Source organism: Ruditapes philippinarum, unplaced genomic scaffold (genome assembly GCF_026571515.1).
Source record: "Ruditapes philippinarum isolate M1 unplaced genomic scaffold, ASM2657151v2 ctg4848_1_1_1_1, whole genome shotgun sequence".
Lineage (NCBI taxonomy): Eukaryota > Metazoa > Mollusca > Bivalvia > Venerida > Veneridae > Ruditapes > Ruditapes philippinarum.
Genome location: NW_026857034.1, coordinates 44,977 through 67,460, shown reverse-complemented (window position 1 = coordinate 67,460; position 22,484 = coordinate 44,977). Strand labels below are relative to the sequence as shown.

Below are 22,484 nucleotides of genomic sequence, written 5' to 3'. Positions count from 1 at the left end.
AGGTAATCGGCTGACTAACGTATAATAACTGTCCAATAGTCGTCCGATATCCGGCCGATTTGCAACCATCGTGCAGTGATTGTAAGGTATGACATGTCTTCTTATTGTTACCGGTACTAAACGACAATCACAGGTTGATTTTTAGTAGAAGTGATATGTTCAAGGCAATTTTCTGTTATCACCAACGACGACCGCCCGTTTTCTTCCAAAGTGGACAAAATTCATCAATAACTCATTAAAGCATCAGCAAAGTAATAATTACATTGGTCGTCTGTTGTAAGATAGGTTAACGTTTTCTTCTTTAACAAAAGTCTCAAACATCTTGGTAGTATTTCACGCACATAAGTAAAATTACCGACTGTCTGAAAACAATTAAACTTCAATTTAACCATACGGGCATAATTTAAAACATACATCAGAGAAAAAAAACCATCGCTAGTCTGTTAAATCACTTTAGGTTTACTGTTCTTCGAATGCTTCTTACATTCTATATTCATTTCAACATATTGCCGTACATCTTACCAAAAGCGATATGTGAGTGACCAATGATTTGAATGAAACAAACATTTAAGAATAATAATGGCTTGAATCATCCTCTCCAGATTGCATTAATACAATTAATAAGATGCATATTTTAAAACGCACAATTTACAAAAACAGTCAGTCAAAGAATTAAGGAATCAATGCAATTGTCCTTTTACGACGAAACCATCCAATTTTATTCCTACGGATTTAACTGAACTCGTTGACAATTTGACGTAAAGATGGCTTGACTCAGCTCCACTTCCTCTTTGAATGCAAACTCCAGCGAAAACAATTTTTTTGCTGTTTTGTTTTTTCCCATACTCAAAGATAATATTTTTCAGAATCTCGTATAATGTGTAAACATTTAGTACATTTACAGGGTGATGGTGGTGGTGGTAGTAGTTTAAACTCCGGATCACAGCAGAAAGCTACATTGAATTCACCAGATTATTGTAATAGTTCTGTCATCACATTTGTCCTAGGCAGGCTGTCAGTGAGTTTTCTAGTACTATAGTTGCCTTCACATTCACAAGTCAATGTTTAACTTCATTGCGATTGACAAAAATATTCATCATTCGCAAATTTTATATTCATACAATTGTGCATATCAACGACATTTTAATTAACACTTCATAGATATTTTTACAATATTCGTGTCTTTAATCGTCATTGTGTCTTCATAGATAAGGTGGAAATTTATTATGATTTTGGGAAAATATCATTACATTTCTTTTCCTTACGGCTTTAAAGTTTTAAATAATAACTTTGAATTTTCACTTTATCAAGAATTTAAATCTTTAATTCAACCTTATTAAATTCACTTGTTCCGCCCCCTCCCATGCCCGGACACACGCATATTTTTATCCTTACGCATCATTCACCACCCTTGGTATAGGGGCCTGCTATAAGTAACTTATAAGTATAAGAAACTGTTTTGTTTATATGGCTGGTTATCTCGAAATGTCTAAATTATTTTGTCATTGTGCATCTCATTAAGCTTCTAAGGGTTTCCAATTAACCTTTATACACTAATTATCTTAAACGCACAAAACCTTTCATCATTTTGATGGTTAATTTTGAAATAAATAATGTCTTAATGATTAACATTGTTAGACAGCAGGGATGTCTTGCATTGGGTAGACTTCGTAACCGCCTCTAGACTAAGAGTTTAAGTACGTTTCGATTGATCGAAAAATTAATGATATCCAAATTTTATTTAAAGTTTCGTTGCACAAAGTGATTCACACAAAAGTTCTTAATTATAATATACATTTATATCATATATGGCAATGTTAACTCATGAACTATAAAAATCAAAATTTACAAATGTGTCAAATGGTTGGTAGATAGCGTTTCATTTCGTCGTAAGTAGTTTGAATTTTGTTGTTGCTCTTTTCATCTTCCTTCCTTTAAATATATCCCCATTGATTCCTTGACGAGTTACAAGTTAAAATAGGTAAATTATTAACGAATTGAATCATTTCGACATTAAACTGCATACATGTTACTGCATCTTTGCTGCTACATATAAATGATTTTCTTAAAAATATAATTATATACTATGGTGCTAGGAATACATAATGCCTTGCAATCGATATACCATAATTAACAATCTACGTGTGTGCGGGGTATCGCACTCCATTCATCATCTACAATTGTATCCATGGCGCATCATTTTATGTTAAAAAGTCAACTTTTGTGCGAGTGATTTTCCCTGTTGCTACTTCTGTGCATTCCACTTCAATTTCTGTACCGCCGAAAATCATTTTCACCATCACCTTTCTACCAAGCCCACTTCCCGAAACAGGAACGTCTATTGTGCCGATTTTATGGCATCCAGGCTCATCGGTATACTTTGGATTAAGCTGTTGTGTTGCATAAATATCTATGACCATAGCATGTTGAGTTTCAGTTGATGTCGTATAAGTTTGTTCAGTTTGCGGCTCTCCGACAACAAGCGTTTCACCTGCCTTAACATGTATAGAAAATATGTCCTGGCATTTTAAAACGCCAGATACGACTTTCTGCTTTTCAATCGGGTGCCGCGTCGGAATAAAATTTTGAATAGTATCGACGCCATATGTGTATTTGCTTACTCGTTCCGATATTACCGATGGCTGGTGACCAAAAATTACTGCGCCTTTCAAGACTGCCAGGCCTGCTTCGTCAGGAACAATAATGCGCAAATTTGAAAAAGTGCCTTTCGTCGCATGCTGAAGTAAAAGGGATTCAGAAAAACCACCAACCATAACAATTGCTTCAACTCCCCTGTTAACTGGTTTCTGCAGCAATTCTCTCACGTGCCTCATGATACTATTTATGGACGGCTCAAAGAAACTCTTTACAATGTCGGGTTCAACTCGAAGCTTGTCTCCCACTAGCTTTACCTGCATGAAAAAAAACTTTATTGTTTGAAGTTTTAACTCACTCACTTACTTTATATTTCATGAAGGTTATTGAATCAATCCGGGCATTTCCACTTACAGTATTAAGCTTTAACTACAAACTATTTACAAACTTGTTTGTTTTCTAAAAAAAACATGCTATTTGTAGTGTTATTTTTCAACCAGTAGATATCAACATGTTTTTAATTGTTAATAGGGCTTTATACGTCACCAGTTTTTTGTTTTATTCAACATATCAAATAAAAATGATTCACTTGGATTGTGTTGTTTTATTACAATATACTTGCGCTGTACCTTATTAAAATAAAATAATATACCTGGTTAGCATATGCCATTTTTGAAATAGAGTCCTGCAAGGTTTCTCCTTTCACTTCTTTAACGAGATCTGCAAACACGGTAGGTATTCTAAATGTAACTTTAGAATCTTTGTCCGGACGTATCTCCCGTTTTTTGACTTCGAAATCACGGAAAAGGTCTATGAAATCTTCCATATGCTTGTCCTTAAATTTTGCCATTACGCTCGGCCCTTTGAAAAAAAATACGTTTAGCAATAAATCATTCTTCAACTCAAGCAAGTTCTTGAGCAGAACAAGGTTTATTCAATTAAACAAAATTAAAATGAGCAAACTATTTTAAAATGTTAGTATGAAACTTAAAATACTAAGTGACAATACATTATTTATATTTATTACAAGCTGATAAAAATGTGTCCACGTAATTTTAAAACATACTGTGTTGAAAATACAAACCTGCAATTTTTGAGAGAAAATTAAAGAAAGCATCATCGACGGTTGTTCCTCCCCATGCCCCACCACTTGCCTTGTGAAGTTCTTTTAAACAACCACCTCTCATAACTTCATGGACAGTTATGTCAACGGTTCCGCCTACAATTATGTATAAAAGTTCTTTTTCTGTTTGGAGAATTTGCATTTCTGAGCGTTTAATCACGACCAAACACTTTGGGTAAATTTGTCAATCAAAGTTCCATGATGATACAATATAATTATGCATGATAAAAAAACTCATAAATGACGCATCAAAGATAAAGTGGACTGGTCTACAATGAACACATTTCCGTAAGTATTTCAAAATTAATAAAGATAAACAACAATTGAAATGTATCGTTTGGGTATTCTTATAAAATATTTCTTAAAAGTAAAATGTTTAAAGAGTTCTAAGAGGTTTAGTTAAAGTAGTTATGTGTCGAAAAATAATAGTTTTTTTTCTGGATTACGTAAATCACACTTATAAATATCGAAAGCATCCCTATTTAATTTATCCGTGCTTTTTGTCAAGTATGATACTAAAAGCTATCCACATACAGACCTTCCATTTTATACCAATGCACAAATAAATATTCGTTGCATTTTGTAAATTTAATGGTAACATTGATAGGTATAAGTGCATAGTTTTTAGATTAACTGTCTAATTTACCTCATTACTTTCATACAATTTCTAAAACATTATATGAGAATTTTAAACGCATTCCCATTGTCCAGTGCCAAATTTTCTTGTACGACATGCATTGAAAGATAATATCAATTACTTTACCTCCGGCATCTAATACAAGATAACGTTTTCCAGCTCCAAACTTGGACAAGGACATTTTATCACTTCCACATTTCTCTACCGGCAGATGGCGACAGTAAAGACTCGCAGCTTCCGGTTCCAAAGCAATGGTCAGCTTGTCGTCAGAAATCCCAGCCTGAAAATATCATTAACAAATTAAATCGCTGCTTTATTTAAAAGCAAATTCTTTACATACAACACAACCATCTAATTTAGGATATGTTTAATAAACAGAAGTTTGATATCCAATTCTTTTAGTCACAGTGCATTCTAAATTCAGCAGTTTTAACATTACCACGGTATCTTTTATTTCATTCTTTTTCAAATTTCAGTAACAAATGTATCTTTCTATTATTTTGATATGTTCAAACTGTCTGTAATGAACTAATTATATTAACCGACGATTATTGATGCAAATAATGATAATCAACATGTTTGTTGTCATGTTTTAAACTATTTATACCTCTCGTGCAGCTTCTCTCATAAACTGTTTAGCGCCATCATTCCAGATTGCAGGAACTGTTAAAACCCACTTTATGTCACCATCTCTAAGACCTCCGCCAGAAATACGATTCTCAGACAATTTGAGAAGATCATCTTTCAAATGTTTGATTGACAGCGAGAAAACTAATTTTGCTGATAGTTTCTTCCCACTTGCATCTTCGAGTAGCAGGTTTCTCCCGAGCCCCTTTAACAAACAAAACGATATCACGGCATTTGAAAGTTTGAAAACCTGTACGTTTTGCATCTAATTTATAGAAATATATAGAAGCTAGATAACTTTTTATTGCCACAAGTAAACAAGTAAAACAAATTGAAACTAAAAAAAAGAAGGTGTGTCAATTTCTGATATACATAACTATATATAGCATTGTACAATGTTTGTATGAGTCTTTAGTTTTATCATTATAACCATTTCTTTTGTTCATGCATTTGAATTGGATTCAGAATTTAATTAAAGTCACTTAAGTTTCTGCAGCAATTTATTCTCATATATTTTAAAAGGTTTGAAATTTTATGCCGGTTTTATTTACTCGCATATAAGGCAGTTATTATATCTCTATCATATTTTAGGAAATATAAATTGATAATTAAATTTTGAAACATTTTAATGTAAATCGATTTAATTTCGAATTTCAAGTGTATGAGTATTTCATTAAAGCATTTTTATCTTTCAAATTCGCTACCTAATATTCCCAAGTAAGTTAAAGGTTATTTTTTCGTATTAAGCGTCTTTTACTTTGATGAACTTTTTTTTATTTAATTACCTCTGAGAAGAGTTTCATTTTAAACCGTTTAAAGAAGTACCACGATTCATGTTCCTCGTCTAATGCGAGATCAGCATACTTGCTCTCTGCTTCGAATCCAAAACTGTGAAAAGTTTGACCGTCTGGCTTTATCAATACACAAGTCGGCCCTTAAACAAGGAGCAACAATTAGACCGTAGTAAAATATGTTTTTAATTTTCCTTTGAATAAATAATCTATGAAACAACTTAAGTTAAGATGATATTGTCATAACGAGTACAAGGTGTTTAATATTTTATCAGGACATTGATAATATATCTAATGTAAATGTTTTAGAAAGGATTTCTTTCAATGATATGAGATGCATCACCAGATATTTTTATGCTTTAATTCCTGTATAAGTTTAATAAAATATTTTGTATAAATACATACATATGTATTTGCACAATATATATGATTTTGAAAACATAATGCGTTGAAGCGTTTATGAACAAGTGTTGGGCAAATCATCTCTAACAACGTTATCTTTGGCCTTCACATTCCTTAACTAAATCGTAAATTATGTTCGATACAAAATAATGGGACTCTTAGTTTTCGAACGATGAATAGATAGCAAATGTTTTTTTGTTTTTTTCAATTGATAAAGTAAATCTTTATTATGTTCACCTTTCAGTGAAACAAGCTGGCCACCGCTCCAATTTTTCGCAGATACTTTAGTTGGTTCCCGTTCGAATTCATGTCTAAACGAAAACGCCCAGCCAGAATACGTTGTTCCAAAATCTATAGCTGCCACTAATAGGGAATTTTCAGCCTTAAATAGAATACATAAAATTTTAGTAAATGATAAAATGTACCGATCATTTATGGAAAGGATTGAGAACTTTAAACGAGTTATTTAAGCTTATTAGAGGGTAAAAATAATTGGTATGATGACAAATAATCTTAGATATTTACAGAAGTTTAAAATGATCGCGTTTTTGTCCTAGGAAATTATAATTTAAACCTACCATTATTGTATCAATCTCTTTCCACATAGAAAATAAGATTTTACTGCTTCCAGGAATTAATACAACTTATTGTTGAAATAACTTCCTCTTTCGATTTCAATGTTGTTACAAACCCAAATTAGGCTAAATATTTTCAAAATACGTTAAATATTTAAACTAGAATTTGTATTGGATTCTTCAAAGTTTACCTTAATCACTTTCTACAACTGTGTAACATTATCAGTTATCTTAATCGGTGTTTACTATTTCATGGTCTAGACAAGGAAGTAGATTCAAATGGTTTACCATGAAAACATTAATCTTTTTCCATGTTGACCTAATATAATACGTTTCCTTTTTCTAAAATTTACAACATGTACTAACAATCATCGTTTCATTTAAAAAAACATGATCAATTTGTGATTTGTATTACTAAAGAAGTAAAACAATTCATGAAAACCCATATTATTATCTTAATTGACTACATTAAATGCGCTTTTTAAATAAATATAAACATCAGACACTTACCATCCTGTCATCAAGTTCTTTATATGTATGGTTTAACTGGAGGTAGTGTAACTTCTTAACGGTTCGTTAACCGGTGGTATTCACGGGTATCTGCATTTACAATAACAATTTGTTCATAAAAGATCTATATTTAAATACAATGAAATTCTAAATTTATTCAAAAGCCGATTGGTAAAATTTGAATGATTATAAAGACTGAATTTTAATAAACGCTTTAATAATAAAAGGTAGGCGTTTAAATGTGATTAGATATTGCGTCTAGTTCATACTTTTCCTAACTATTTTAACCTTTTCAAATTATCTTAAAGAAATAAAGATATTTCAAACATAATATTGCTTCTAGTACTTCACATAAAATCAGTAATAAAATAGTTCTTAATTTATTTCAATGTCACATTACCAGTACCCAGAATCGTCAAACATTAAATGGTTGAAGTCATGATTTTTTTTTATTTTCTTTTATTCGTTTATTTATTTATTTATTTATTTATTTATTTATTTATTTATTTATATATTTATTTATTTATTTATTTATTTATTTATTCTTTAGCAGGCATACTACAAGGGACTTAAATAATGTTTTTAATTATGATACAGACATTTTTTCTTGAGAACTTAATGTAGGTGTACAAAGCCTTCAGATATTCTCGACTTATTAAAAATATGCACCATCCGAAATGTATGCGCACCACTCGTTTATTTAACATTTAGAATACTTGTACCTGATTTTTTTTTCATAATGTATTTTTCAAAAGGTCCGTTACGATTGCTCACCATTGTTTGTTTAAACTACATTCTAATATTAAACAGAAAACATATTTTAAGATAAAATCGCCGTTGTTGCAATAATAGCACTTCGATAAAAAATTAGTTTGTCCTTACGCATTACATTGATACTTCTTGAGGACAATATTCAATGTAAGGATTAAATATAGAGCAAGATATTTCTGCCAAGAATTCGATTGGTATGGTACAATACTAAAGCTCAAATCCGCCAAAGCTGAAAGCCTGCTTTCGGTAACTGCTCAATGGCACAGGGGTAAACTGTTGTTTCCATTCATACATTACTTAGTTACAAATGTTTCAATTAAGAAATCATATAATTCTCGGCGGTGTTTTTCGGCTATTAATCACCGGTTCGAAGTTTTGATGCGTAGTTAATTTTTTCCCATCAAAACGATAAATACCGCTCAGTCTAATATAATTTTTATTCTATCAAGAAAAATATGAGAGATCAATTACGCTATTTTTTAAGCGGGAAGTACTTCCAATACTTAGGATAACGTCATTACGCTGCTTACAATTTGGCGCAGATTTTTCTAACTGATATGGATATTTAACCTGTGGTGTTAGAGTATGCGAGAGGTTATTTTAGCATCAAGTGAAAAGAAAACATAATAATAACAAAAACGTGTTATTATTGTTGCCTTACAACGCTATCGGAGTGAGAGAAGAAATAAATCAGGCACATATGGATACATGTAGTCCCTAACCAGTGTTTATTGTTAGTTTAAGATCTTTTCTTCTTCTTTGTGAATAGTAACAAAATAACGAGCAGTGTTAGAATGTACAATAAGGTATATTTCAACATAATACTCCAGTTACGCATTTCAATTTAATGGTTTCACATACATGTCAATTTGAAAGTAAATGTATCTTATACAACTGCATCATCATTCCAAATCGCATTTTATCTAAAGTGACATTATAATAATGGACAGTGCACAGGTAAAAGTCAAAACAATCATTCATTTTGCCATATTTGTGTTCAATCTTATTTTTTATACTAGTATGCAAAAAAATCAATAATCCACGTTGGCCACGAGAATTGCTATAATTATCGTTCGGAATGTCTACGCAACGGTCATTTGTTTAAAATTTTGAGGTAGTCTTTTGAATAATTTAGGTTTTTTATATATTACTCTGGTAAACATTTTTATTATCAAATATTGGTGAAATCACTATGATTATAATTTCTTGAAAAATATTACTTATTCATCTCAACTTGACAGCAAAAAAAAAAGAAAATATCTTTAAAGCTTTATTGAATGAAAGTTGTTAAGATGTACTTCTGTCACCATACTTTGTAATATTATTCTGTTGTGCTACATGAGTTAGATAAGTCCATCTCTACTATTATAATGACATAGGTATTTCTACTTTAAAGAAAAAACATTTAAGGGTTGGCTAAGTTTTGTTGTCTTTCTCTTCTTCATAACTTCATTCGTAAAAGTGTTCAAAAGTTGAAAATATTTATCAGTAAAATTCTAGTAAAATTTAACTATCATTAAACTTCTTTTGACGGCTAATACAATAATACCCATGGCACAATGCAAGCAAGCAATCTATTTTCACATATCAATCATTTTTTCATAATTCGACTTGATAATATTTCATGAATAAAGCTCTTTTTCTCATAAATATCATAATATGAATCATGAAAATCATGAAAATTATAATCTAAACACTTAATTCACACTATGAGTTTAAATTTAAACATATTTTGATAAATATAAGGATCACATATATGCTCAAAATTAGAATGTTTACAATTAAATTTCAATGTGTAAAAACATTTGAACACTGCCAGTTATTCATTCATACGACCTTAAAACATGTACAGGGGCTTCACACATGATTTTTATTTTTGTCTACATCATTGATTTCAAAAGAATTTGACTAAAGCATCAATATTCAATATTTTATGATATTAGTAAAAATTTGTAAAAAAATAGCTAATAAATAAAATGTCTAACCAAAAATTGAAGTAAATCCTTGAATGCCCAAAATCACAACAAACAACACAACCGCGAATTCAAAATGTTGCGGGTGGAAATAGAGACAAATTGACGTTATAATAATGATTTCAATTTTTTGAATTGTGTTAAAAATGAAATATTAAATGAATTATAATATTTTGGTCGGAATTAGGAGCATGTTCGGCATCAGGTGCACCCGCTCTATACAGGGTTCATAAGATGTTCAAACATAGAAGTACCATAATATGTTTTATTATAGTGTGTCAATTTATAATGATTCATTTTATATTCCTGCTGTTGAGCTAGTATACTAGTATTCAATAAATCCTAGCAACTGGTTCCAATCGGTCACTGAGTTATAGACTAACGTTCAGATCTTCTTAGGTATACATGAAGCGAAGTGTTTTAAAGACGTGGTTTTTATATCTGATTGAAGAATCATTTGTGTAACGCCGTACAATTTCATCAAATAGTACATTAGTACTCATTTTTTGTAAATCGTCTGTAATGATCCTTCAATGATCTAAAAATGGAAGGTCAGCATCTATGACAGAAAATCTACTTTTAGGTGTGTGATCTTTTCTGTTGCCTTTTCTGTACATTCAACGTCAATTTCAGTTCCTCCAAATATCATTTTAACTGTAACTTCTCGTCCGGCACCACTCCCAGAAACAGGTACACTAAAGGTGCCAATCTTGTAGCAACCGACATCATCTATAAACCCTGGATTCTTGTCTGTAGTAGCGTAAATATTCATACCCATCTCTGTTTGTGTTTCATTTATGGTAGTATAGGTTTGCTCGTCTTGCGCCTGGCCAACTTCCAATATTTGTCCAGCTTCTGCTAGCTTCGAAAATACATTTTCACATCTTACTTCAGTATCAGTCAGTTTCATTCTCGCAAATGGGTGTCTATCCGCATCAAAAACTTGTGAGACATCGGTTCCGTACGTGAACTTGCTAACTCTTTGTGAGATTGTTGTTGGACTATGACCATAGATAACAGCCCCTTTGAGAACTGCTAGTCCAGCTTCATCTGGAACTATAATTCTCAAGTCAGGAAAGCGACTTCTCACTGTCTCCTGCAGCATTGGTGATTCAGAAAAAACCCACCAACCATTACAATAGCCTCAACGCCTCTATTGTGCTGCTGTTCTGTAGCAAACCTTTCACATGCTTAACAATGCTTTCAATGGAAGGTTCAAAGAAGCCTTTTACAACAGCTGCGTCTACTCGCAATTTATCTCCCATCAATTTGACCTGTTGGCGAGAATGAAATAATTGCATAATCGTTTAAATAACTCTGTGTAAATCTAAATACTAACTCAATATTGCATCATTAAATTAGTGATGACAATCCTAGATTGTGCTATATACTCATTTATATTAAGCATTTGTTTACCTTGCTTGAAAACTTTGTCTTCTTTATCACGTCCTGTAACGGTTGGTCCCTCATTTCCATTACAGTGTCAGATAGAGCTGCAGGTATTCTGAAAGTAATTTTTGTGTCTTTCTTCGGTCCAATTTCACGCTTCTTAACTTCAAAGTCCCTAAACAATTCCAGGTAGTCTTCCATGTTTTTGTCTCTGAACATTGGCATCACATCGGGCCCTAGATGTTTTGAAATATAATAGAATACGTAACAATGTACTAAAGAAACTTTTATCATGTTAGTATTTTTTTTTTTAAGTTTTCCTTAGTCAAGCTTATGTAATAACCGTTATATTTATATATTCGAAGCCATTTATTTCAGTAAACATTAACAAACTAATTTTCTAAATATATCCCTCGTTTAAATGGATATACAATATCAGATGTTACAAACACGGGGAGAAATAAATAATTGAATAAATAAAAAATTTAGACTATCTGCATTTGCTATATTTTCTCCCCCGTATGGAAACAATCTAGAACATGAATATAATTATCATATAATGTTTAAAGCATCTTAAACGACAAATTAATTTGTTTCTTTTTTATGCAATATAATTTGTTACCTGGTCCTGCAATTTCATTCAAAAAACGGAAGAAAGCGTCGTCAACTTGTACCCCTCCCCATGCTCCTCCGCTGGCTTTATCCAATTCTTTAAGATGACCACCACTCATCACCTCGTGAACAGTTATGTCCACTGTTCCACCTGTAATAGTAAATACAAAATTTTAATATGGTTGGTTTTGTTTGTTTGTTTGATTGGGTTTAACATCACACCGATACAGTATAGGTCATTTGGCGACGTTCCAGCTTTACTGGTGGAGGAAGACCTCAGGTGCCTTTCCGTGCATTATTTCAGGCACAAACGGGCACCTGAGTAGAACCACCGACGTTCCGTAAGCTAGCTGGAAAGCTTCCTCACTAACATGAAAGAATCTAAAGTCCCCGTCGGGATTCGAACGCACAGCGGTGAGGGGCAAGTGGTTTTAAGTCAACGACCTTAACCACTCGGCCACGGACGCCCCCTAAAAATATGGTAATTGTGTTTTAAAAAGCGTTATGAAAATGATCATTCCAAACAAAACCTTAACTGTGCTTAACATTTGAGAGAAAGTCCCTGAAATGTGTTATTCTAGTGTCAATAGCATTTATATGGTGCACAAAGATTCAATCATTCTCTACAATATTTGATCATTAGACGATTCATCGGATATTGGCATTAGTTTTAAATTGTAGCTTTCACAATATATGCTTCGTAGGATTCAGCTTTGATCGTTTCCTACTTTTTGGTTAATTTATGCTGTTTTTGTACATACATAGAAATAGTAATATTCACGTTTTATGCATTAGTAGTTCACGATTAAGATTTATACATCTTACAAAAGGGAAACGTTAGGAAGTACCGTATAAGAAAGAAAAAAATATTATAAGGATACCTCCAGCATCAAGAACCAGATACCGTTTACCAGGTCCGAATGCCGCCAACGAGGTTTTACCACTTCCACATTTTTCTACCGGTAGATGGCGGCAGTACAGACTTGCAGCTTCTGGTTCCAATGCAATAGTAAGCATGTCTCCGGATATACCAGCCTTTGGATAAAATTAATAAGTAAAATGAAACTTAAAAAGATAGATATTATGACAGCATGGAAATTTATTTTGCCAACATGAAACAGTGGGTTAATGTTGAACAGATATTTTAGATAATGCATTCGTTGTTATAGTATCGCATGATACAGCTAAAAACTACATGTAAATAATTAAAATCTCACAAAATTACGTTTCTTAAATGATGACATATTTAGCATTGTGCTATCAAATAGTGTGTACAAATATAATGAACAGTTTTGTTAAGGGTGTAAGAATCTTTTATGAACTAATCAATTTTGGTTTCAATAACTTATGCCTTCATACACCCACTTTATTAAACTTTGTATAACTTCTGTTAAACAAATATGCTTTAATATGTAATTGTGCCTGTGAACTTGAAAAGGTTTGGGTATTATCCATTCACTGAATCAATAACCGTCTAAATAATATACATGTATTGAATTTAATTCAAATTAGCATTAATATGAATGTTATTAAAACGTTAAGATGATTAAATGTGCATGAATCAGTATCACTTGTAATAATTAATGCAAACACATAAGTTCAATTGACATAGGGACAAATTTTAAGTGTTCGGTGATTGATTTCAACTCATAGTGCAAGTGCGACATAATTATCAAAGTTATGCCTTACCTGTTGAGCAGCTTCTCTCATGAATTGTTTGGCAGCATCATTCCAGATAGCAGGTACTGTGAGGACCCAGTGAATGTCCGTATCTTGAAGACCCCCACCAGCGATGCGGGATTCTGACAACTTGATGAGGTCGTCTTTTAGATATTTAATCGACAGAGAAAATACTGTTTTGGCTAACAACTTCTTCCTTCCGCTTGCATCTTCTAACATAAGATTTCTTCCAAATCCCTGATACGAAAATAGGTCAAATAATGTTGCACTGTGTCATACGCATATGATTTAAGAGTCGTGCCTTTGTATGTTCATTTACTGAATGTGAATTCTTAGCCGGATCTACGGGTGTGATTAAAGTGTCGGATCTACGAAATTGAAAATACCCTTGTACAGACTGTTTTCTTTCTTTATTTAAAAGAGGGATGGCGTTTACATCGCACCAACGACGTAAAGGTTATACTGTAAGGAAACATTGCATGAACCTATAAGCCAACCTCCAATCAGATGATATTGTCTTAAAACGACTACCTTTGATTTAGAATTTACAATACTTTCTGCATGCTTATTCTACAATTTATAATAAACTACTATCAACAAGGTTTATGCGAGAATAAATATATATAAAAGGATGTACGCCAACTTTTGATATGAAAGTTTATTACCTGTCCAAAAAGATTCATTTTAAATCTCTTGAAAAAATACCACCCGCCATGCTCGCTATCACACGCGAGGTCAGCATATTTACTTTCAGCTTCATATCCAAAACTGTGAAGTGTTTCACCGTCAGGTTCTATTAAGGCACATGTTGGTCCTGAAATATTTCGATCTGCGGTTATATTTCTAGTTTTGTTTGAAAGACATGTTCTCTTATATTATACAAATTAATTACTCTGGTGATCATGAGGTTGTTTTGCATGCATCAGAAAACCTACGTCTACATTGTATGATTCTGTAATCGTATCATTGAAAATTTCATTTCTTTTTATTTTTTTCTAGAAAATGATGTAAAATTTACAATATGTCTTATGATTAAATTCTTTGAAAATTATATTGTAGAAATGACAAACCTTACCTTTTAGGGAAACAAGTTGTCCACCTGTCCAGTTTTTTGCTGATACTTTGGTGGCATCTCTTTCAAATTCATGCTTAAAAGAAAACGCCCAGCCTGAATAGGTCGTTCCAAAATCTATTGCTGCCACTAATAATGAACTTCCAGCCTGCAAAAATCATTTTGATACTTTAAAAATTTAGCGATTTGTTCACAAGGGATAGTTGAGAAAACTTTTAAAATAAAGAACACTTAACTTAAAGATTATCTAACAGAAGGTCAGTGGATACATGGCTGATTTAAGTTATGCAGATACAAGATGTGATTTTGCAAAATTTAGCAAATGTTCAAATTTAACGGATTCATTGTAAAATGTCAATGGATTTCAAAAGTGTTCGGTATAAGCGCAAAGATCAACAGACCCGTTGCAAAATTTAGTGTCAACGAGGTAAAATTCGGTAAATAGTTTGAAATATTCAATGGATACATGGCAAAATCGATATAAGGAATTTATATACTTCCTTCTTTGATTGAGAAGTTTATTAAGGAATATTTTACCAGATCTTCTATACTCGAAGTCAAACAAATAGTTTTGAAGATATTAAAACAATCCTTTAACAATACAGTCAAGTCATTAAATACAATGCCCATTTGTGAATAAAAGTCACATGCGGAAATCTGCATAAAACATTGCACTTTATTGGTACATTAAATTAGTTAATTTTTGTTGCAGATTAGCACAAAAATGTGCCTTTAAAACTGATATAAGAATTTAAAATTGTAACAATAAACATCACGATTTTATTATCGTTTCGATATTTCGTGATCGCGCTCTTTTATTTGTTAACTACTGTTTTCATGTGTTTAGATTGGTCATGATACAGTGCTATCGTGTAGTCGTTGTTTAACACGGGATGGTATCGAATCCCGGTAAGAGGACCATCGGAACTTGAGAGAAAATATTCGTTCTTCGAAAAATAGGTCGTATATGTAAGAGTAGGTTGATAGGGAGGACAATGCTTTGTTATAAATGTATTTGTCACGGGGGAGGAAGTGTTACACGAAGGATGGAGTTCTTATGATAACTTGTTTGGAGTTCTTATGATAACTGTCACGGAGTTCCTGGAAAACGTTTACGGATTTCTGTGGAAAACTTTTCTATATACTTGGAGAACTCACGTAAAAATGGTTATTTTTAACTTTAAATGGGGAGTTTGAGGTGCTAAATTAAACTTTGATAATTAAGCTTGCCCTACATATTGTATAATGTTTCAGAAAAAATCTTTAAGTCCATATTTCGCCGCCGTTTAAAAAAAATCTGGTAGTTTTGAGAAAAATTTTCAAATTACTTGCTAATTTGTACAAATTGACCTTTTCATTTGTGATCTTCTTCGTTGCTATACATAATCACATAATTATAGTGGAGAGTTGCAAACATAAAGCCCGGGCTAATACATGTATACCCGATTTTTCAAATGTTACGGAGTTCTTGTGATAACTCAAAATATGTCCTGGAGTTCTTATGATAACTTTTGTTACTGCCAGTGTGTTTCTTGTGCTTAATTACGACACGTTTAAGCGTATTTTATTAGTCAATAAGTGTGTAAATCATTATGAAGCATAGTTCGCTTCCCAGCAGGCACATCAACGTTGTTTCAACGTTGAATTATGGTCAGATTTCAACGTTGAAATAAGGTTGGATTTATATTCGGATTTGAAAGTTGAAACAACGTTGAAATTCAACGTTGATACAACGTTGCAGCTTCAACGTTGTCACAACGTTGAAGTTTCAATGTCATTTCAACGTTGAAAACCCACCATACTATAATTTTTGGATATAAAGCAAAGTAACCAAGTTTAACAAAATATCAAGACAATATTTAATACTTCAGATATTTTATTTCAAAAATACAGTTCCAGTGCAGCTTAAATTCACTTTAATAGTTTTAAAATTAAACTACAATATGTTCCAATCTTTTATTCTAGATCTTTCTGGGTATGTCAAGTGTTTGCGTACTTCTTTGGCTGTCTCTTACTGCTAGGCTCTAGCTAAGACCATTTTATGCAGCATCCTGAAATCAACAAACATGTAAATTTTATATAAATAATGTTACACGAATATTGTGAAATAATATTTTTTAAGACAAAACAAATATCCAGTAGAATCTAGTTGAAATATTTATACTTTGTATTTTATAGAAATTCAAATATATAAATTAACAAGAATAAATTTCAATTTAACAAACCTGACAGTCCTTTCCATGTTGAATGTATGGTATACAGGCTACAGCTGCAATACTCTAACTTTCAACCAAGTCCAGGATCTAGAATATAAAATGATATAGAATAAAATAGAAATAGATTTATTATTCTCCATAATTTTACGACTATTAAACTGTTAAACTTTAAAGTTTAACACTCAAATTTCTTATTTAACTTAATAATAATGTTTTTCTTTCAAACTAATTAACACTGTATTATACTTTCACTGAAATATAAACATAGTTATATATATTGACGAATCGTCTAGGGACGTAAATTATGTGGGCCGAACTACTTTATAGGTTTCAATTTTACAATTGATTAAATTCAAATTAGGATATAGTACAGACAATTGTTTAATAATATGAAAAAAAAATTAAAGAAAGACAAGATTTGAAAATCATAAATTGCCAAGGACATCAATTAATAACTTCTTGCTTACAAGGCCTACCGAAATTAGGTCGCGAAAACGTGTCAAATCAACTCATATCAATGTGTTTTCATCTCTCGTTTATTTCATAAAGTAAATTAAAGTAGAATTTTAAGAATAAATAATAATATTTTACAAAATAATCAGTAAACTAATGTAAAACATTGCGGTAATACCTTCGAAATCCAAATAAATTGCCAATCGTGTTGTTTTCAAATTTTCCAAACAGCGCCACCATTGAACGAACGATAATCATAGACAACAAACAAAATCATAGACCGCAACAATTACTTCCCCTGACCAGCGTTATTTTATAAACGGGTTTTGACTAAAATCAATTTATTAATTAATATTATTCATAAAGAACGAAAAAATAAAACAACAAAAAACAAAACATATTAACTTATATTTAAAGCGTTAATAGAAAGTGAAAAAATATTTTCAACTTTATTTGTTTCAGCGCTAATTTTGAATATACGGAAAAAGATTGTATAACGCAAATTTTCCTGACAAAAATCACTTACAGACTAATTCAATAAAGGAATAATAACACAAAATTAATGGTATAAAAGTTTATATAAATAAATGATCAAACTAAATTTAAAACTTCGACCATAAACGACGTTGAATCAACGTTGTATATACATTGGCTATGTATCCGTATGATCGTCCATAGTTGAATATTGGTTGAACATTGTCACGACCATATTTCAACGTTGTTTCAACGTTGAACTGACGTCGTGTGCCTGCTGGGTTATCATTTGCACAAAAATTTGGTTATATAACGATGGTTTTGATCCTAATTAAATTTGTGCGAAATCATATTGACATTATAAAACCCAACGAATGCACTAAATGTTTCTGTGTATACTGTCCGTCAACAAAAGTTTTATGTCATAAGTTTCCGCAAATGCAACATTGAGGCCATGTGGCAAAATTAAAACATGATCATTCAATATATCTGGAGAAGACATGAAACTGCTTTGGTGTACAGTCTACATAGGATAAACATGTGCTAAGCTATCTTCAGGAACGACCGCCTCCGTGGTCGAGGGGTTTGAGTCGATGACTTCTAATCCAGTTACCTCTCTGGCGTGGGTTCGATCCCGGGAGATGCTTTGGTAGTTTAGCACGGAGGAAGGTAGTCTAGTACTGGTGTAACTCTCCAGGAACGATGGTTAGGAAACTACCCGCCCATATGACAGAAATACTGTTGGGAAAAGGCGTAAAATGAAACAAACAAACAAACAAAAATCTTCAGGAAAACCTGAATCAGCGGTCACCTGTATTCAGCAGTAACATGGCTTAAACCGCAAAGGAAAAATTGTTTAAAACTTACACTTTTTTCTCAGTTACATGTTTTAAGTAACCGTCTTTCTAAAGCAGACAATAAGTAGTTGGGCTTCTCTCAAGAAGCGGCTAAGTAAATTGTATCATTAGATACCATGTATCGTATATAACCGGGATATCCTTCACACCCATGCACCCGAAATGTATGATCTTTTTATGCATAAAAAATCAACCGGTTACTACCGATTTCTTCGACAGATTTGCACGTGCCCAACTGGTTCGAGCGAAAGAAGTTCGACAATATATTTTTGTAATCAATTACAGCAAAAGTTGTTGCAAAATTTCCACTAGGACTCCAACTTTGATAAGAAAAATGTATGCAGTTATTTTCCGAAATATGGAAATTGCTGTATGTCACGTGAGGCTACATTGGATTTAATAGAGAAAGGAACAATGTTGATAAACGGCATGAACCTTACGGTGACTCACATGTCTTATTGAAGACTTACTTTCTATCGTCATATCATTGTCATAGAACTTTATACGTTTCTATGACAAAAACTGATACCTTTTAGAAATTGAAATACCCGTTGAATACATAAAGACGACACCCACCTCATTAAATTTAGAAAAAAGGTAGTACATACTACCTCCTATTTTGCACATGCATACCGATTGCATAGTTACTTAATGTTCTCTAAAACTGCCAGGAATAATGTATATATGACGAAATCATGCTTGAGTATTAAATTCAAAGCGTATTTTTATCCTGTAAGTAAATGCTCTACATCAAGTATGTTTACAGTCATTCCAATAAAATAAAACACACACACACACACACACACACACACACACACACACACACACACACAAAAAAGACCAAAACAAACACAAAAAACACAAAAAACGGAGGTAAGAAAAATATCTCTTGAACTGAAAAACACGATCAAAACCAACGTTATATAACCAAATTTTTGTGCAAATGATAAGCGTACTATGCTTCATAATGATTTACACACTTATTGACTAATAAAATACGCTTAAACGTGCCGTGATTAAACACAAAAACACACTGGCAGTAACAAAAGTTATCATAAGAACTCCAGGACATATTTTGAGTTATCGCAAGAACTCCGTAACATTTGAAAAACCGGGTATAAATTTATTAGCCTGGGCTTTATGTTTGCAACTCTCCATAATAATTAGGTAATTAAGTTTAGCAACGAAGAAGATCAAAAATGAAAAGGTCAATATGTACGAATTAGCAAGTAATTTGGTAATTTTTCTCAAAACTACCAGATTTTTTTTAAACGGCGGCGAAATATGGACTAAAAGATTGTTTCTGAAACATAATACAATATGTAGGGCAAGCTTAATTATCAAAGTTTAATTAAGCACCTCAAACTCCCCATTTAAAGTTAAAAATAACCATTTTTTAAGTGAGTTCTCAAAGTATATAGAAAAGTTTTCCACAGAAATCCGTAACGTTTTCCAGGAACTCCGTGACAGTTATCATAAGAACTCCATCCTTCGTGTAACACTTCCTCCCCCGTGTTTGTGTCGCTACAATAAGCAGTTAAGATTAACTTACACATTCGTTTTTATCATCTATTATTTATTTAGTGTTTTGATACGACTTGTTTTGATTGTGATAAATATCCTCTCTGCCATTTTGAATCATGTAATCACTAATCATCTAGATTTACGTGATAAAAGAAACTATTTTCGTGGCCATGTTTGATCACTTTAATTTTAACGACAGAAATACAGTTATAACAGATTATACTTTTTACTACAAAAGCTAAAAAAAAAACAACCATAACGCGATCGGATATCTAAACATCACAAAAAATCAGACGAATGTATTGAAGTAAAATTAATAGTAAACATCATAATAAATATAATTTGTACAATTAAAATTCACAAATTACTGGTAAGCTTGTTAAAAGATCAAAATGCGCTTACCATGACATCCGGGTTACTGTGATCTTGTAAAAAGAACAAGACTTGCACAGAATGCTTCGTTCGGTATTTCCAATCGAATTTACTTCCGCTTTTGATTTCAGATTAGAACCTGTTGACACATACAGCATATTTATAATATGGCCGAACAATGATATTTTCTGTTGTCCTTTAATTTGTTGTCACATTTAAACACTTAAGGATGTACATGTACTACAGATTCATCTGCGCTAATGCATTTTTAAATTGTAAGGTACAAGTCAAAGATTAAGCTTTGTGATTTACCCTGAGATAAGATATAGTAAAACAAACAAACAAAAGTTATAACGGGTAACCTACATGCAATATCTAAATCGTCCGCTATTTTTTAAAGGAGCTCCACTCAACTAAGATGTAATTTTAGAATATAACACCGAACAACTGGGTCACTTTGAATGAAAAGATATTACAAAAATGTAATTATAAGAAAATCACTCAAAAAAAGAAAGAAAAGAAAATCGATATTTATTGCGTTCCTAATCCCCAGTTGAGTTAAAACCGTTCATTATATTAAACGCTTTTATTTTGTAGTAGATTTGCACAATTAAAATGGTTGCTTTTGAAAAACGGGGTGAGCGAACGGTCTAAATTCTGCACATATTCAATTAATCATATAGACCAACTTCAAATAATAAAACGACATTTCTAGTCCCATAATTGCAGAAAATAGTACTGTGTGATTCTAATAAAATGGTTATGTTTAAATCAGTTATAATTCGTTTTTTGGGCATATGTTGCCAAGATAGAAATAGACGAAGATAAAGGTACAGTGTATAAGATTGTTTACTTCTAAGGCAACACACTGCTACACTATACTGAAAATACAAATTATTATAATCATGATTATTATGTTTAAGTTTAAACTGTACAAACTATTATATTAACTAAACTTTGAAATTAAAAAAGTAATTTTCAGAAAACTTACTTTTCTCTTCTCTGAAATCTTTGAAGTGTAGAAATATGTAAAACTAACTAGGAAGTAAATTGGTTTCCGCAAAGAATGGGTCTTTACAAATTAAATATGTAATCTATACTAGATTTTTTATCAATTGTGACCCAGTGAAGTGTGTAATAATATTTGAAACTAGCTTAAGAGCTTGTATTACCCTTGATTGTAATATAATTTATCAGCATTAAGAAAACAGTACAATTTCAAAGAACTAATCCAATATAAGTACATTTCAGTGCAAATAATAGGTAAAATAATCAAACGTTTCTGGCAATGTATCCAACATTGATCTAAATTTATAAGTTCTAATGGTGTACATTACTTATTTACTTACTTACTTCACTCACTCACTCACTCACTCACTCACTCACTCACTCACTCACTCACTCACTCACTCACTCACTCACTCACTTACTTACTTACTTTACTAACTTACTTACTTACTTATTTTATTTACTTATTTATGTATTCATTTATTTATTTATTTATTTATTTATTTATTTATTTATTTACTTACTTATTCATTTATTGTATAATTTCGTAAATTTGTAAATGCATATAAACTTCAATTTTTGACTTTTGTTCTTAAATCAGATTTCTTAATTAAAATATTATAACTTAAATACTTATGCCTTATTTATGCTTCAAATATTGGTTTCCGTTTTTTTGCACATCGTTCGTAAGCCATTGAGCGGGTTACATCATCTTTATGTGCGTTAACCACTTTCCGCTTCTCAATAAAACAGTCCAGAATAGTTTTGTGTTTTCTTTAATTGGCCATAAAATAAAAAAACAATGTGTTTCCCCCCCGTAAAT

The 22,484-nt window shown here is 31.8% G+C and overlaps 2 protein-coding genes and 1 long non-coding RNA gene across 4 annotated transcripts; all 3 read right to left on the bottom strand.

Moving 5' to 3' along the window:
* Positions 1–1,734: 1,734 nt before the first annotated feature.
* On the bottom strand, positions 1,735–7,409 carry LOC132748600 (heat shock 70 kDa protein 12A-like). 2 transcript variants are annotated; one of them, XM_060738217.1, is made up of 8 exons: positions 7,261–7,409; positions 6,413–6,557; positions 5,768–5,916; positions 4,963–5,187; positions 4,482–4,635; positions 3,680–3,814; positions 3,248–3,456; positions 1,735–2,912 (listed from the first exon to the last, which is right to left on the bottom strand). In XM_060738217.1, the coding sequence occupies exons 1-8, from the start codon at positions 7,261–7,263 to the stop codon at positions 2,202–2,204; spliced, it is 1,731 nt and encodes a 576-aa protein (XP_060594200.1). In that variant the 5' UTR covers positions 7,264–7,409; the 3' UTR covers positions 1,735–2,201. The 2 variants fall into 2 exon arrangements, with proteins under 2 accessions (XP_060594200.1, XP_060594199.1); XM_060738216.1 differs by lacking the exon at positions 7,261–7,409 and adding an exon at positions 6,754–6,910.
* Positions 7,410–8,820: 1,411 nt separating this feature from the next.
* On the bottom strand, positions 8,821–20,893 carry LOC132748599 (heat shock 70 kDa protein 12A-like). The gene is given in 10 exon segments (XM_060738215.1): positions 8,821–11,124; positions 11,127–11,139; positions 11,142–11,278; positions 11,421–11,629; positions 12,016–12,156; positions 12,887–13,040; positions 13,695–13,922; positions 14,351–14,499; positions 14,761–14,905; positions 20,684–20,893. Coding segments are annotated over 10 exon segments (1,740 nt in total). The 5' UTR covers positions 20,687–20,893; the 3' UTR covers positions 8,821–10,563.
* LOC132748596 (uncharacterized) lies at positions 16,775–17,719 on the bottom strand. Its single transcript, XR_009628284.1, has 3 exons — positions 17,605–17,719; positions 16,983–17,060; positions 16,775–16,808 (listed from the first exon to the last, which is right to left on the bottom strand). It is a non-coding gene; the product is annotated as an uncharacterized LOC132748596 (long non-coding RNA).
* Positions 20,894–22,484: the final 1,591 nt, after the last annotated feature.

Bases quoted from the DNA above. Each gene is read 5' to 3' on its own strand.
- LOC132748600 (XM_060738216.1), bottom strand. From the start codon at position 6,780: ATGTGGAAAGAGATTGATACAATAATG. The intron at 3,815-4,481 runs GTAAAGTAATTG...ACATAATTGTAG, and splicing joins TCTTGTATTAGATGCCGGAG to GCGGAACCGTTGACATAACT. The intron at 2,913-3,247 runs GTATATTATTTT...TTTTTCATGCAG, and splicing joins AAATGGCATATGCTAACCAG to GTAAAGCTAGTGGGAGACAA.